The 17,409-nt window shown below is 41.1% G+C and overlaps 1 protein-coding gene across 2 annotated transcripts in view; it reads left to right on the top strand.

Annotated features, from left to right (window-relative positions):
- Window positions 1-17,409, top strand: part of UBE2F (ubiquitin conjugating enzyme E2 F (putative)) — an 87,185-nt gene that overhangs the window by 47,784 nt on the left and 21,992 nt on the right. The window contains exons 8-9 of one of the 2 annotated variants that reach the window (XM_076342090.1): window positions 4,590-4,622; window positions 6,998-7,060. In XM_076342090.1, coding sequence (XP_076198205.1) covers window positions 4,590-4,622; window positions 6,998-7,060 — 96 coding nt within the window. The remainder of the gene's footprint in view (window positions 1-4,589; window positions 4,623-6,997; window positions 7,061-17,409) is intronic. The other variant, XM_076342091.1, reaches the window with a different exon arrangement.

The raw sequence follows: 17,409 nt of genomic DNA, 5'->3' as shown, positions 1-17,409 counted from the left end.
TGTGTTTATTCTCTCTTCAAAAGAAGTGCTGTGTGGTTGTATTTCCAAACATCGGCAGGCATAGCTAAACACTTGTCTGTTACATGGTTTCAATGGCATCGCCTTTGTGAAGCGGTTGTGAGAACTGCCACTTGGGAAGATTTGGTGATTAACTGAGTTAGGACCTCCTACAAATGCAACGCTTTGAGACTTTCTAGCCTCAAGAGAGGCTATTTCAAAAGCTGTATTTAGTATTTGATTCGTTGCTCTTGAACTTTAAACATCGCTGCAGTGGCAGATTTTTTTTTTTCCCCTCATTTGGCATGCCATAAATAAATCTGTGGGCAGGGGTTTAATGTAACTTCTCACTCAAATGCAACACAAAAATACTCAAGAATGAAAAGGGGTGATTATAAAGGGTTATTTATAACAGTCTGTTGATCTTCTGACTTGTTTGTGTTGACTTCCCCATGCTTGAGCTCAAAATAGTGACAGTGCCAAGGAGCAGAGCACGTTTCCTTCATTATCCCCTCTTCCACTATGGATTTAACCAGATATTGCTCTTTAGTTCAAGTATGATACTTGAATCTTCTGAACTAACATAGTAGAGGGGAATTAAAAACACTTGCTTACCTGAGACCTGCAGTTGGCTCACAAAGGCGTCTAACCTCATGGGTGATGTCTGTCCTGATGCAAAGCCTCTGGGAGAGGGGGACAGGGAGAAGGCCTGCCTGGGCACAGCTGGAGCAGAAACCAGATAAAGCGGCTTGGGGAATTCTGCAGCCTTTTCTGCAGGGTCTATCCTGAGCAGACCATGCTGCTTTGTTACGAAAAGCGCAAGAGGTCCTCGGTTTTGCTCTGGGGTTACCTCAGTAGTAGGTTTACTTGTACTCTGTAACTTTGATGTTAAGCATGTAGAAGAAAGTAGACAAAAAGAAGCATTGTAAAGGAAACAGCCTTGTCAGGTATTCACCATGTGAACAGGCAGATCCCTATGTCTGATTCTCCTTTTGCAAGTAGATTCTCTCATTGAAGTGGCACAGCATAAAGGTGTGCATTATTAACATTTTAAGGTGACATCTGCCCTGCTCCTATGTGTGAAGATAACCTTTAAAAATTCTTGTACGTAGGGTTGACTTTCTGTTTTCAGAGTATTTAAGCCAGAACTTCAGTAAATGTTTGAAGCCAAGGATGATGCTTTATTACATTAAAAGAAAACAGAAGTTTTTGAACTGTTAAATCTGACAGGATCTTCGATGGCCTGCAGATCCCTTTAGTTCGTCAGGAAAATGTGAGGCAAGTGTTCAGGCAAGTGCTTATCTGCATGCAGCAAGCAGCTGTGCTGAAGTCAATAATGCAGAGTGATTATTTTTGCAATGCAACAGTGTCAAGTTTTTCAAATATTAAATACTTGCTTCACTTTTGCTCATCTGTTCCGTCCTACTTCCCTTTCTCAATATCCTAGATTTAAATCCAGGCTAGCCTCAAACTCATTACAAAAAGTGTTGCCCTCCGGTAGTAATTTAGCATTATTTTTTATGGAGCCATGCAAGGGTATAAAATGAATCCAGTAAATCATAAAACTTGAACAGGTGGAAACATCAGAAACGATATTAAGAATTTCACACATAAGTTATTCAGTAATAATAATAATAATAATCCTTTTGTGCTTTTTGGTGTCTAGAATGGCTGTGAAAATGTACAGCACTCTGAAAACTCACAGCCTTACGGAGGTGTTTGCTGGGTTTTTTTGTGGGTTTGTTTTTTTGGGGTTTTTTTTGATAGAACTCTGTGCAAAGCCAGTCTGAGTAAGTCAAGTGTCCCAAAGTCTTAAAACCAGGGTTCAGCAAGTGAGAATTTGGGAGCAATTTAGGTGAACTTCAAAAGCAGGTGTTTACAGAAGGGGAAAATAATTTGATATAATTTACATTTCTGTTTTGAGTTGCAACATTTACTTTTGTAAGGTATGGCTCATCGCTGCTTGTATTGGAGCAGAAGCTGTTTTGTCTGGAGATACAATCTGCAAGTGTCCTAGTTGGGAGGCTCTGGGATACTGGGGGCTTCAGCACTGTTAAATGTAAAGAGAAGGTGAGCTCTTCAAGATTTCAGAATCAGTGTGACTGAGTTGCTCTTTTGTTTGTTTCTCATTAGCCATGCTGGTAAGTGGTTGAACAGTTTGCAACCCTGTGAATGCCATTTTGGTGTTCAGGCAGGATTTAGAAATAGACAGACCCCAGTGTGCTAGTGTGAGCTCTTCGTACCTCTTTAGGATGTTTTTTAATGGTCAGTATTGTAATTCTGCATCACGTTCTCCAGCTACAGTCTGCTGTCACATGGTGTAGATGAAAGATGACCCTTAAAGTTAATTTATTCCTGCTTCTTCAAGTGGAAGAAAGCAAATTACCATGCTTTAGTAAGGTACCATTATCAAAGGTTGTGGGAAACACACAGTGGGTTAAAATCAGATGCAAGAACTTCTTAACACCCCCAAGACATTCAGTCTGCCTCCCTGAAGGACAATACAGCCTTTGAGGGCAGCAGTGGAAGGGGCTCCTGATCTTCAGGGGTCGGAGCATCTGCTGGGGCAGAGTGGCTGGCTGGAGACAGAGGCACTCTCAGCTGTCCCTGGTTACACACCCTGCATCAGTCAGTCCTCGGGCTGCATCCATGCCAGGGGCAGCGTACGTAGGGGCACTGGAGCGGAGCAGACACTGAGAGCGGTGACAACGTGGCAGCCTGTGCTGTGCTGTGCACCCTCTCATGCCTGAATGCAAGAGAGTGAAGTAGAAGCTGAGACCTTCATGCCTGTTCCTACTCTCCAGGCTCTCCACACCACTGAAATCCTCCTTTAATCAGTGACTCTGGCTTATTTTTTCTCTAGCACCACTGCACTGTGCAAATAGTTTATCCCCAGGATTGCTCAATACAGGTTTCCTTAATACTATGTTTTGCTAACCTCTGCTATGCCCAGTTTCTGTGACAGTAGTTGTAGTTGAACAAGCACAGAACTTAAATAAAGGGTAAAACAGCAACTTTCATCTGTTATTGGAAATAGTCCATTTTCTCATACTTGCCAAGGAACTGACAGTATGGTCGTTTGGGAGTGGGGATGACTGCTCAGCATTATAGTCTTAAAACATATGGATAACTGTAATTCTTACGTGTCTTGGGTGTGTCCTTTTTTGCAGTTTATGTGTCTGTGCTGCCACTGAAGATGAGTAAATTTGAAAGAGTTGCTGTCTTTGCCACACCTGATGGTTTCAGAAGCTCCATTAGGAGAAGATGCTGAAACTGAAAACTGTGTCTGACAATATCAGCTTTGCTGGGCAGATTCACAGTTATTAAAAGCAGATAGACTGAGTAGGTTGTTTGTGCAAGATCAAAGGAAAATTGGATCGTGAGAGGCTGTTGTCTGAATAATGCTGACATCATGTCTTTTTCATTAGGACATAATTGAATAGTGTTCTTAAGGGATATGGATTTCTGTGGTCCAGCACTCTCAGCAGAGGGCCTGAACAGGAAACAAACTGAAATATGCTCATTTATTGAAGTTCTTTGCCATGGATAGGAATTTTTTACTTTGAGGCTTTATCTTTATTGTGAAAGGTACGTTTTAGCCACGAAAAGATTGATGTGCAGTGTTTGTCCTACTACTGGGAATCCGGGAGGTGTGGTTTTCATGTGTAGGCCGTCAAGGGCTAGCAGGCTGTAAGGGCAGGAGGTGCAATGCTGACCTTACTTAACTGTCTTGTAGGTGTGAGCTCCAGTGCCCAGACTTCAGTGGGATTTTGCAGTAGGGTAGCTTGTTTATGCTGCTACTAAAGAAAATAGTCTTTCCTCTAGGTAGAAAAGCTTAGCCTTGGAGTTGGTGGTTGGTGATGCTTTTAAGTCTCTTTCTGTAGTATTTGGATCTTGTGCATTTTCTTATTCTCTGAAGGTTGTAAATGAGGATGTGGACTCTTAGGACAGTGCTAGTGGAACCCTTTTGGAGATGCCCACCCCAAAATAAGCTGTGTTTGATGACACCATTTGGAGGCAGATTCCCCTGAAGCTTCCTGTTTGCAGGAATTGCAAACCCTTTCTATTCAGCTGTGTTTAAATAATTTTACTGCTTTTAAGTATCTATTTGAGACATATGCTCATATAAGAATGGTATTTCTCCATACTCATACTGCACCTAAATCTCTTTTCTCTGATATTTTGACACAGTTTCAAATATTTGTCTGACACTTTTTTAATTTTAAGAAAGGATTGCTGAATTAAGTTTTGTACCCACCCTTTGAACTAAGCAGTGCTGTCAGTTGGTGGCATATATAAGGTATTATTCCTCTCCTTGAGCAGAGAAGCAATAGGAATAAGGCTCCTATACACACAGAAAGATCTGAACTTGTATTTGAATATGCAGTATTTGGTTTTTGGTGACTTCTAAATATCAGGCTTCCATGAAATGGGAAAGCTTTTTCAACATTTTGATTTAAATTAGTAAAACATCACCATTAATCTAGATTTGATTTCCAGTAATTTCATGGATTAATAGAAAAAATAAAGTATGTGAACCTGTTCAAAGCACCTGAAATGCATGTCTAACTGACTGTGCTTTTCCTTTGCAGGATGTTGTCTGGGGGTTAAACTCTTTATTTACTGTAAGTAAATGAATATTTTGCATATCCACTTTCCTTTTTCCTGCCTGGTTTGGTTTCAGCATCACCTAATGTGAACCCCATCTGTTGCCTCTTAAACTTAAGGTCATTATTTCCTTTGGCTTCAGTGGCTGTTGTACAAGTATGAAATCAGTTTGTGCTTTTGTTTGTATAACTGCAAGACTCATACAGATGGTCTGAAATGCCAGCTTTTTTGTACATTGTTTTTACTTTTGGTTACAAATCTACTGTGGGCTATTTTGGTAACAAGTTACTTGGGATCTTCCACACAGTATGAAATTCCTTCCGCTGGTCTGCAGGAAATAGAAATTCATATTGCTCTAAGAAGGAATTGTGTTGGTGTTATGTTTTTTAAAAATTATGTTTAGGAATGAATGACTGCCCTGCAGGCTCATTCCTGTTTTGAACACTTATATTCCTGTTCAAGGGCCTTGGTACCCACCTGCAGAATTTGCATAAACCCTGCCTTGTCACAGAAATGATATGATTTTGTTCAGGGATTCCATTTTCCCCGTTTTCCTTAGATTGACAGGAGCAAGAAACCTGTGCCTCGTAATTACAGGAGCAACTTGAAAATGGAGGAGAGGGCAGGAAGCTGCAAGAGGCAGGCAGGATGCAACAGCTGCTTTTGCCCTAAAAGCGGAGAGACGCTAAGTTTTTACTGTACAAAAGCTGCCTTTTTTTAGGAAGTCCAGGATTATGGTCCCCTTCCACAGCCATTGCTGCTGGGTAGGAAGGTCAGGAGAACGCAAAGAAAGGCACTAACTTGGTCACCACGTTTGTCATCGACTCTGGAGAGAACTACCCCAGCCACTCCAGGGTGTACAGAGGAGGCTGTGAAAAGCTTTGGATGAGGAGCATAGCTGTGGGCTTCGCTAGCCCCAGCCTGTTTTTGGAGAGAGGAATTCCTTCCACCGCTATCTGCAGGAGGAAGGGCGGAGCGGTGACTGTGCTCCCAGCACTATCACCAGGATCATGGTGCATTTCTAAAGCCTCTAGCATAGATCAAGCCAGTGACTGGCTACAATCTCCTAAGCTTTCCTGGCATCCAAAGGCATGATTTGTTTCAACAACTTCTTTGGTAAATTGATTTAGAAGATTGGAGAGCATTTGCCTTTTCAACAAAGAGTAATTGCGTTTCACAGTTAGTCTGCCACTGCATGCTAAGTAACTGGAAGAAAGCGAAATCCACTGGAGGTACAAAGGAGTGCCTTCAGAGGCAGAACTGCATGTAAAAATAATCTGTTGGGCAAACAGCTGCAAAGAGCAATGGTCATGCTTTGGAGACCACGGGGATTTGTCATGGCCGGTAAGAGCTGGGCTTCCCAGCTTGCCTCTTGGATTTCCCTCACACCCAGCTGCTTATAAATAATTAGGCTTTGAAAAGCTGGCATTGGATTGTACTGGCCTTGCAGATTCTTTTGGGGTTTTCTTGAAGTGAGTGAGTGAAAAAGAGGTGGATTGGTGTCCTGGTTTGAATGAAATGGGAGGTTTTCTGCTTGAAAACGAGTCAGAGAGTGACAGGAGCCTTTCATGCTTGTGAAACAATGGCATTTCACTGCTGTCACAGGCTGACCTTAAACTGGGGAAAGTGATCTGGGCTGCAGGCAGAAGAGGGGGGGTTGTGACTAAATGTTAATTTTTTATGATAATTCCTCTTTTATCAGCATCTTGGCTTCCTTTGGTTTTAACCCTAGACCGTTTCTCCTTCCGAAATTAATATTTATTGAGATTAAACTGACAGATCTGGGATTTATTTTGATTATTTCTGCTCCCTGGCCCCACATGCCCTTAGCTTTGCACTCCTTTTCCTCAGCCCTGTTTTTCCCATTGCACTGAACTTTCCTGTCTGTCAGGCTCCAGGTTATGTAGTTTCTTCACAGAGAGAATTAAATTGCTTTGCTATGGAGATGGTATTAAGGAAGCTCTTCCTGCTTTATCACCAGGCTGTTTGCAGGGTTCTTTAAGGGTTTACTTCACCCTTGAACAAAAATCAACAGGAATTGTGCCTTCTGCAACTTTGAATGTTCCTTCAAAATTTGATTTAAAACTGTCTCAGTTTTCAAATAGAAATGCATCACTGCCAGAGAGAAGTGTCACGGGGCTGTGTGGCATGCCACCAGATGGGGTCGAATGCCTTGCTGCTGTTGTCCATTAATTGACTTGTGATTTGGTTTGCACTCATCAAACTCATTTGCATCTACCTTTGGCAGGGATACCTGTCAAGGTAGTGAGAAAATGGCACTATATTTGCTGGTCTTGTTTGCTTTGTTTCATTATCTTGTTCATTAGGGCTTTGGATTCTTTATATGACGCAGTGAGTGGGAACCCTATAACGTTCTCTGTTTCTTTTCCAGGATCTTTTGAATTTTGACGATCCTTTGAATATTGAGGCTGCAGAGCATCATTTGCGTGACAAGGTAAGTCAGCGGTTTATTTAAAGCATGTTGTTCCCAAACAAATACACATACTGTACTTGGCAATTCCCAGTCAGTCCTTTTAAAGCATTCAAGCTGGTACTTCAGGCAGTTGAGTGACTCATTGTATCAGCAACCAGTTACTCAAACAAGATGTGCTTTATCTGGGAAAGTAAACTCAACACAGTAGTGTTATTCACCATATGCTAGAATTGTTGACCATAATGTAGTCATATCCCCAAAATAGATCATCTTTTCCTTCTTGTTTCTGAGAGTTTCCCTGAAGTTGTACATGTTCTGTGCAGCAATTGATAGTGAATTGGTTTGGCGCAGTTATGTGAGTAGCCTTTACCTTAAAAGGCGTGCAAAAAGATCTCATCCTTCTGTCTCTTTCAAAATGCAACTTTTTTCTTCACAAATCTTACATGTTGCATGCTTTCATTAAGCCAGGAGAGATCTGGGCACATTTGAAAGACAGGAGTGGAAAGTTTATTTTCTTTTTACTGATCCTGTATGTTCTGTGTGTATTATGGACTGGGCAAAGTAAAACGTGGTATTGATTAGTGGCCTGATGAACATCTGCGAGATTGAGCATGGAGGTAGAGGTGAACAAAGTACTAACTTCCCCCTTGTATGGACCTCTGAAGTTGTGTCACGTTACATTATATAGATGCATACCTCAAGCATATAAAAGTTACACTTCGCACGTTCAAGTTCTCTTGTTTTAAACAAACTCTTCTGACACTTTTGTTGAAGTTAACCTTAAAGATTGAAGAAAGCTTCCAGGTAAATGTTGATTGAAGAGTTCATTGAAACTGTAGTGTCGGGCAGTGCACCTAATTTATCTCATTTTTTCAAGAGGAAACATCAGGATGGCAAGTTCATCTTTCTAGCTATTTTCTTGTTTAATGAGATTTTGTAGCTATTCTGTTATTTGTCAGTGTTTGCAGGGCTGGGATGAGACTGGAAGCCTAATGTGAGAAAAATATAGTAGACACCTACTCTGGAAGAGGTTTTTTTAATGGCTTTGTTATATCATTTTGGCAAAGAGTGCCAGGAAGCCTTCCAAGCCGTAAAACACTGAAAGTCACAGAGGTACAGCCCGAGAAACAAAACCATCGTAGTGAAGGTAGCAGGCTGAATCATTTACTTTGTTTGCATTGTTAGACTGAATTATTATCTAATATCTTGCCAGAGAAATTTGTAGCTCTTTGGAAACGGTGAGGCTACCCACCTATTGCTGAGTGTCGAATTTGGCACTTGATTTCTTCTAATGCCAGAGGGAAAGTGGTTTGTCTGGTGTCTGGGTAGGTTTTTGTGAGGAGAGATGCTCCCATAGTACTAGTACAGTCTTGTGTCAGATGTGCTGAGGCTGTGGTAGGTGAGCCTTACCAGTGCTTCGAGTAAATTGTTAGAGCTCAGACCAGCCAGACAGTAATGTCCTCTTCCCAAAGAGTGATGAAATGCTAAGAAATCGCTCTCCAGCATCTCTCAACCTCATTCAGTAATTGGAAACCTTGGGAATCCACAGAAAGAAAGAATGTTACCTGCTTTTAAAAACGCACCTGCCTCAAAAACAGAAAGGTGAGCACTCAAAATACGTACTGCTACACTAATAGCATGGAAGTCTTTTTTCAGATAAAAGCAGCTGTGGAAGAAGTGAAAGGGAAATTGAGTGGTTTTTTTGACAGTCTTCTAAATTAAAAATAGTTTTGGAACAAACATTTTTTATTTAGTAAACTCTAAGTAGTCTCCACAGGTATTTGTAAAATTCATGTTCTGCCATGTTAAGTTTTTTTTGGAGCTTACCTGAATTTAGTTTAGGTATTTCATTGATAGTGACAGCACCAGGTAGTGCTGGATTTTCTACAGTATGTCTTACAGCAACATCAAGATGAAACCAATAATGCTTGTCTGGAGAGAATAAATTATGCAAGGGAGAGAAATGGATGCTTTTACAATTAGCCTCAAAGGATGCAATTGCAGTGTGAGTTAGTTTTTGTCTCTCTTGGGCATAGATGTCATGTAGTGTATAAGCACTTTGTTGTGAAGTGAAACTGCTGTGGTCCTGTCCTGTCTCTTAAGAAAACACTTGCAATGCACAATATGATTAATATGGGAATGCTAATGAATTTTCCCCAAGACATTTTTATGTGTGTAATACAATTATACAAATAGTGTATACATAATATATATGCCTACATGCACAGTCTATATACAAACAGATGTGCAAATATATCTATATACAAATAGTTTTGTATACAAACATCTGTGTCTAACAGATACTGTAAGGGAATGACTTTGGTCATTTGACAGCGTGGGAGTATATGGCTTGTAACAGCCAAAGCAAATGTACATTGAGCTGTCTTCTGTGGTTCTCCTGGAGGAGATGACTCAGTATTTCACTGATGTCATTTCAGATTTCAAATCCTGGGATCCCTTTGCTGACATTCCAGGCTAAGTGTGGCTGCCCAAGAGGTTAACAGCTAATCTGAAACCTGCCTCTGGTTATTGAAAATGTGAAACTGGAGTTTGTTCAGTTCCGTAGGCTGGTATTAAGTCATCAGAAATGACTGCCGCCTTGCAGGTGCTGGAAGAAGTCATATCGTAGATATCAAATCCTTATTATTGAATCTTGGAAAACAGTTGTGCTGTAAATGTTTTGTGTTACAGATCAGGCTGTGAGGGACGGTTATGATCTCTTCCTGCATAAGGAACCTCTTAATTTTTGCATCAAATCTATGGCTTATACATGAGCACGTAGTTGTAGTTTTTGGGAAAGCAGCCTTGTTCTAGGATGTAAAAATGATACAAAGTTCAGAGCTCAAGTTGTTCAATTAATTGCTTTAAAAAACTGTGTCTTGTCTGAGATCTGAGTTAGTGCAGCTTCAGCTTCCAGCCCTTGGGGGGCCTCCTTCAGCTCGAGGAAGGAGCTGTCAGTTACTGAACTTCTTCCCTTGCGGCTTCCTTCAGCCAGTGATCATCAAGTCACTTTTAAACGAATTATTTTTTAAAGTACGTACAATTGTTTATACAGCTTGAGTAATTCTACAGTTCCCCACACACTTTGCAAGATGTCAGTAACTTTTTGGAAGGTTGTACAATAAATTTGGGCAGAGTCATCAAACATACATTTTCACAAATGCTAGGTAAAGATACTAGCTTAATATTCAGGCTTGCTAGCCCTCTACTTACGTATCCAAAACCTACCTTCTTACCAGCTACAGAATTGATCTGGACACCTATGTTGTAGTTGGTTGTTTTCATCAAAAGACCTTTTCAGTGACAGAGGATGCTGTCTGCCACCTTGTGTGATGTTAACTTTTCCGAGTTAGGACCCCTGTATTTGCCTGCATTAAATGGTACTGTTCAAGTGATTTCATTGTCACTGCGATCAATTTTGTAAGGCTTCAGTTTTGTCAATCGTGAATTTTTCTTATGATTGTCATCAAGTGATGCTGGATCCTCCAAAGCTTAGTTACCCACGTGGTAATCTTTTTCCATATATGCAGTCAGACGTCCCGCCTTTCAGCTTATGAGCTCAACCTCACATTCTCTTGCTGTGCACCTCTGAGAAGGCTCTGTCCTCGTGGTAACCTCCTCATCAGTATTGGGGGGCTGATTTTAGGTCCCCCCAAAGCTGCCTCCTCTCTACCAACAAGCCCTGTTCCTCAGCCTCTCCTTGCCCTGAGGCCTTCCCAACAGAGCAATCCGCAGCCCAGCATCTGGGACTGTCATTGTGCAGGGACTGAGTGTGTCCCAGGGGCAGGGCTTCGCATTTGGCCTTGTTGAGCCTCCTGAGGTTGCTGTCGGCCTTTCCTCCAGCCCATGCAGGTCCCTCTGGAGGGTGGATTTGCCCTCCAGCATGTTGAGTGCATCCTCTTTAGTGACTGTATTTCTGTAGACCTGGTGCCAACTTCCACACTCAGCCAGTTTTTAAACTCAAACCTTCATAGAATGGTTTGGGTTGGAAGGGACCTTGAAGACCATCTGTTCCAACCCCCCTGCCATGCGCAGGGACACCTTCCACTAGACCTGGTTGCTCAAAGCCCCTTCCAACCTGGCCTTGAACACTTCCAGGGATGGGGCATCCACAACTTCTCTGGGCAACCTGTTCCAGTGCCTCATCACCCACATAGTGAAGAATTTCTTCCTTATATCTAATCTAAATTTATCCTCTTTCAGTTTAAAGCCATTACCCCTTGTCCTATCACTACATGCACTTGTAAAAAGTCCCTCTCCAGCTTTCTTGTAGGCCCCCTTCAGGTACTGGAAGGAAAATGTCTTCCTTATATATCTATTCCTATAAATCTACCCCCCTTTAGTTTAAAGCCATTCCCCCTTGTCCTGTCACAACAGGCCCTGCTCAAAAGTTTGCTGCCATCTTTTTTATAAGACCCCTTTAAGTACTGATAGGCTGCAAGAAGGTCTCCCCAAAGCCTTCTCTTCTCCAGGCTGGACAACCCCAACTCTCTCAGCTTTTCTTCAAAGGAGAGGTGTTCCATCCCCCTGACCATTTTTGTGGCCCTCTTCTGGACCCGCTCCAACAGGTCCGTGTCTTTCTTATGCTGAGGGCTCCAGAGCTGGACGCAGTACTCCCGGTGGGGTCTCACCAGAGCAGAGTAGAGGGGCAGAATCACCTCCCTCGACCTGCTGGCCACGCTTCTTTTGATGCAGCCCAGGGTACGATTGGCTTTTTGGGTTGCAAGCATGCATTGCTGGCTCATGTTGAGCTTCTCATCAAGCAACACCCCCAAGTCCTTCTCCTCAGGGCTGCTCTCAACCCATTCTCCACCCAGGCTGTATTTATGCTTGGGATTGTCCCGAGCCAGGTGCAGGACCTTGCACTTGGCCTTGTTGAACTTCATGAGGTTCAGATGGGCCCACTTCTGGAGCTTCTCCAGGTCCCTCTGGATGGCATCCCGTCCCTCTGGCGTGTCAACTGCACCACTCAGCTTGGTGTCATCTGCAAACTTGCTGAGGGTGCACTTGATCCCACGATCCATGTCACTGACAAAGATGTTAAACAGTGCTGGTCCCAGTACCAACCCTTGAGGAACACCACTCATCACTGATCTCCACTTGGACATTGAGCCATTGACCGCAGCTCTTCTTGCAAGCTTGTTGACTGTGGCTTTCAGCATTTAACAAAGCATTCAGATAAAATTGTAGTTTCCCTTCACTCTTCTTTTTTCCCCCCCTCTGCCTTCATTTAACTTATAATTGTTTCCAGCTTAGGGAAAGTTTGCATTGTTCATTTTTGTAGTGTTACTTTTTAGAACATTCCTGGTGCCCACATTACACTGCAGTTAGGTCACAATCACTGGAAGATAAGCAACCATCCTCTCTTGGTTTAGAGCTCAATAAATCAGAATAAAAAGATGATTGATGTCTCTATGTAAACTAAGTAAGTTGTTTGCCAACATTCAGTCTTCTCACACTGATACAACCTCATCAATTTGGTAGTATGAGTTTTCTTGTGGAATTTAAAGAACTGCTTACTAGTTAATTAGCTGGGACCCCTTTGGATTTAGCAGAGAAGTCAGCCTGTCATTAATTATGTGGCTGGCTAGAGCCATTAATCGTCAATAGAATCGATTCCATGGATTCCTAAGCAATGAGCAAGTGTTTAAGTTGTAATGACTAATCACTTAAAAATGATGTGCTAAAAATTGTAGGATTTGCTGTTTTGTACAGTGCAAATAGAGAGCTCTTGATTTGCTTTCTGTGGCAGGCAGGATGGGCTGAATACTGAAAGAATAGAGATATACCTTGGTAATACAAACCTGAATCAGCTTAGTAGTTCAGGACTTGTGTATTCCTTAGCCAGAGGTGCTATGGGCACTGTGTCTGCTATTTGTTATCTGAAATCTAGAAAATACTTTCCATACGTACATCTGTCATGGTTGTTTTGAGATACTATCTCAGGATTGCAATTCACTGGGTTCCTTAAAAGCCCTTGTATTTCCTAGTAGTGGTTGCCTTTGCCTAGTAGTAGTTGCCTTTGCCAAAAAAAAAAAAAACATTTCAAAGCCATGCATGCAGTACGCAACAAGAAAATTCATTACACTATTCATGTGGCTTAAAGTAGAATAGTTTTTCCAAATATTCCTTAGCTTTCTTCCTCACTGAGGCCTGCCACATCAAGAATGCTAATGCTGTGTCCTATTTTAATTGTATTCGCCTGTTATATTTGGTGCAATTTAAAAGGCTGAAGCAGTTTTTGTCATCCTGCAGATTAGCAAACACTCATTTACTTGTTCATCCATGCGGTCTTGAGTTGTTTTAATAGGAGAAGCTGAGTAACATCACCCTGTGTTATTTTCCTGCACGATCTTTCCATCTTCTCAGTGAAACTCATCTGTCAGTATTCAGTGCATGGAAACGCTTCCTACTGTGTCATTGTGAAAGACTAAGATAAATAGCACTCTGGGAAGGATTTTTTTTCCTCCATGTGAAAATCTAGCATGTCTTCTTTCATGGGACTTTTACCAGCAGCTCTGAAGTGCCAAAGCTGAGAAATCTAATTGGAATAAGTGTGTGTTTGCCAAGGATCCATCTTAAACACAAACTTTTTACTTAATTCAGCAAGCCCTGATTTTATTTGCGTCTTTTTTGGAAGGCAGTGTTTACATTTCCGATTATAGAGCACAGGAATGCACTGAACAGTAGGAGTGTTGCCTCTCTTTGCTGCCTCCAGGTAACTGACGATTGTGTCAAAAGATGATCATTAATGCCATGCTTTTGTGGCCCTCTCTTTGCTTGACCCAGCCAGAGGAATTGAGGGTTGTTGTCAGACTCAATGTAATTACTGCTGGAAACACCCAGTTGCTCTTGAATGTGGAGGGGTCAGCATGCTGCTTCCAACAGGCACTCCAGGTGCCGATTGTCCTGAATTTGTACCTGCATTGTTGTATTTCCCAATTGTCTGCCTGGTTTTAAAGAACACGCAGCACAACAACCCTAAGTAAAAGGGGTCTTGGTTTTGCCTTTTTTCCCCCTAGCTATCTTCTGCTGCTGTCAGCAAAGGGAGTTTTAATTGTTTCCCTGCCTTTTCCGTGGCTAGATCAGTAGCAAAGCTTGTAGCTGTTGTTTTGATACTTTAATGAATTATTTTGCATAGGTTTTTGTGGGGGAGTTTGGTTCTGGCCCAGGTTTTAGAAAGCATGGGTTTTAACTATAGCTGCTGAATTTTAGCAGTTCCAGTTGTTACTGACTATATTTCTAGCCCATCTGTTTGCAGATAGATTTATATGCCGTTATGATGTTGTTCATAGACATTGTGTTTTTACTCTAAGGGAGGGGGGTTGTACAACAAGAATATTAAGGGGAACATTCAGGAGAGTTGGAATTTGTATATGACATGCTGCAGTTAAACATGACTCTGGACAATTCATAATGTTCTTATGGCTGTCTTTAGTCTTTAATAGATCATCCTTACAGTCCTGCTCAAATCATGTCATTCTGATTCCTCACCACAGTAATACTAGCACACTAGCAAAAATCCTCCAGAAGACACCAAGGACAGTATGCCAGTCTCATTTCACCTGGGGTAATGCTATATTTTCATGAATTGCACCCTGAGATAAATCATGCAGTCAATGCTGGCACCAGTGATATGTGAGGCCAGAAGCTATTCGGGAAGAGGAACGTTGGGGCAGACTTTTCCTTGTCTTACTTGCAGGCTGCTGTGACAGCTATTGAATCTTTTTTCTTTTCTTTTTTTTTTTTTTTACACAAGAAAATACATTACTGCTTGGCTTTTGCTATTTTTTTTATTTTTTTTTTTTTACTCAAGACTTCTCTTGGTAATAAAGAAAATAAGGTTTTTATTTTAGGATTGTTTCTGTGGAGATGGATTTATAATGTTCATGGTGTTACGGCGTCTGAAGCTGCCTCTTAAGGTTTCCTCTTAGGATTTTAATTACCCTACATAGCCTTAGTTCCTCAGGAAACTAGGCTTAAAAAAAAAGTCTCTCCTCTCAATTGCTTGCAGTCTTTGGAGGTTGTTCTAATGAGTCTTCTGGGATGAACATTTTCCTTGAATTGCTTGAGGACTGTCTTCTTGTCTTTACAAGTGAGAACACTAATCTAATTCCATTAGAATTCCATTGATAATTAGGAACAGTTGCTGACTACATATTTCGCTGAAGAGCTTTTATAACCTTTCATAATTGTATGCAGTTTTTTGCATCCTTAAATAGCAAACAGTTTAGGATTTTTATAGAATAATCTTAATTTCTCAAACCATTCCTTGGGCAAGAACCAGCATCACCTGACAAAATGCCAGTGCCTGGGCCAGATTCTGGAGAGGACATTAATGTATCTTCTGAAAACAGGTAAGTCATTGAAAGAGAAAGTTGTCAGCAAGAGGTCTGCCTGTAAGTAACGATCATAAGAAAGAAACAAATACAGGGAGGTCTGTAGAAGATCTTTAGGCATCCCTTTGGAAATACAGTAAATTGAATTTCCCCCAAAATCGTCCCTCTGCATCAAAAACTGTTGTTGCCCAGCATAGCCTCTTTAGTTCTGGAGCCACCAAGAGCCAGTAACAACTTGAAATTGTAAAACTTCTTTTTCACCAAGAGTGATTTCATCCTTGCTGGTTTATTTTGCTTGTGGGTTGGGTTTTTTTTACATCAGAAACTACTAAGTCTGGCTTGTGAAGCACATTCTCAAAGTGGAAAGAGGTTACTGTTCTGTCTCACCTCAGGTTTTATCAAACACTATAAACCAATCTGCCACACAGACTGGGAGCCCTGTGCTTTCCTTTCCAAGCTACCCTGCAGGGTGCTAAATACAGAAGCTGGCAGATTTGGGATCTTTCATCTCTGCTGAAGTTTAGAGTAATTTTGTCCTCAGACTCGTAATGCCTTCAGACAGCTAAAAAGTCCCAGAGCTTGCTGCCTGTGTATCATTTCAGATTTGATCCTTTTAAAGACTCTTCCAAAATAATGTCATGGCCAACTGTACTTTTATCCTCCTGGCTTTTTATTTCTGTGCTTATACATAATAAGGGCGTAATTACATTTAGATTTAAGACTACCTTGAAAATCCATACTTCTGTGTAGCTGAAGAAATGCATTTGAAACTAAATAGTGTCTTCAAATTTGGACTCTTCTTGATCTCTTGTCATTGATCACTTTGAAGTTAGTTTTCTTCTGTTAATGTATCTCATATATCAGAAGATTAGTCTGTTTGAAATGTTATTTGATGCGTCTGAATGAAAAGCATGATATAAATGCTAGCATGTCTGCTTAGAGGATCCAACACACCTGCGACAAACAGTAACACAAAATAAAATTAAAACTTGAAAGTTTGGAAAAAATATTCATTATCTGTATTTCATCCTCAGGTCTTCTGGTTTAAAGTAATTCATTTAACTGATCTTGCAGTAACTTCTCTGTTTCTCTGTCATACCTGCTCTTTTTTTGTTATCATTTTTATATCAAAGGCATTTGAGTATACATTTGAGTACTTAGCTTGCTTAGCTCCTGCAGTGATTCTTCCTGTTCAGAAGAGATCAGGTCTTTTCCCTTGCCGCTTCTCCAGAACCATCCCAAACTTCACAGAAACAGAAAGAGCAGCTGGCAGTGACTGCCAGCCAGCCCAGGCTCCTTTACAGACCGGCGTCCTCAATGCAGATCAACACCTTTGCTTGTTGAAACAACTGAGTAATGTGAACTAATGCCCTTCAGTTGAGACGCTAGCTAACATCTGTGTTGGAAATGAATGAATCATCTGCAGGAGGATTCTAATAAATGACTTTCTTATTTTTTTCCTTACCTCCAAACTGCTTAGACTCTGCTTTTTTGGTTTTTATCTTTGGCTTTATGTAAATCTCAAGGACAGAGTGGCTTAGTTCTTTGAGACTTAAGCTGCAGAGCCCAAGAGCAGAGGTACTGTGACAGTTGTAGGGAATGCATCATTTAGTGCATTAACTTTTCTTGCTTGAAGCATTTGAGTTGGTTCACCTCTTCATAAATGGAGGCTGAATGACCTACAAAAACACTTCTTCCAGCTTTGAATTAATTGGGTTTGTGTGGCTGGCAGCAAAAGCTTTCCTGTGGGTGTTCTTCACTGGGTTTTCTGCTTGCTAGATTTAATAGTTAGCAGCTAAATATCTTGAAGTAAATCTGTCTGAGAATTAGAAATATTATCCACTGATCTATAGTGACTGTGGCAAATTTGTGTGCAAAACTGTTTGTTTGGATAGCACTCACCAAAATTCTTCAAGATTCTGTAAAAGACATTTAAATATAAAATATTTATACAATATAAAATATAAATAAAATTTCATGGTCCACGGATGCTGCATCTTGTCACTGTACATTTCAGAGGAGATATTTGTG

The sequence above is a fragment of the Aptenodytes patagonicus genome, chromosome 6 (assembly GCF_965638725.1).
Source record: "Aptenodytes patagonicus chromosome 6, bAptPat1.pri.cur, whole genome shotgun sequence".
NCBI classification, from domain to species: domain Eukaryota; kingdom Metazoa; phylum Chordata; class Aves; order Sphenisciformes; family Spheniscidae; genus Aptenodytes; species Aptenodytes patagonicus.
The sequence above is the reverse complement of the archived record's forward strand: the minus strand, read 5'-3'. Positions and strand labels throughout refer to the sequence as shown.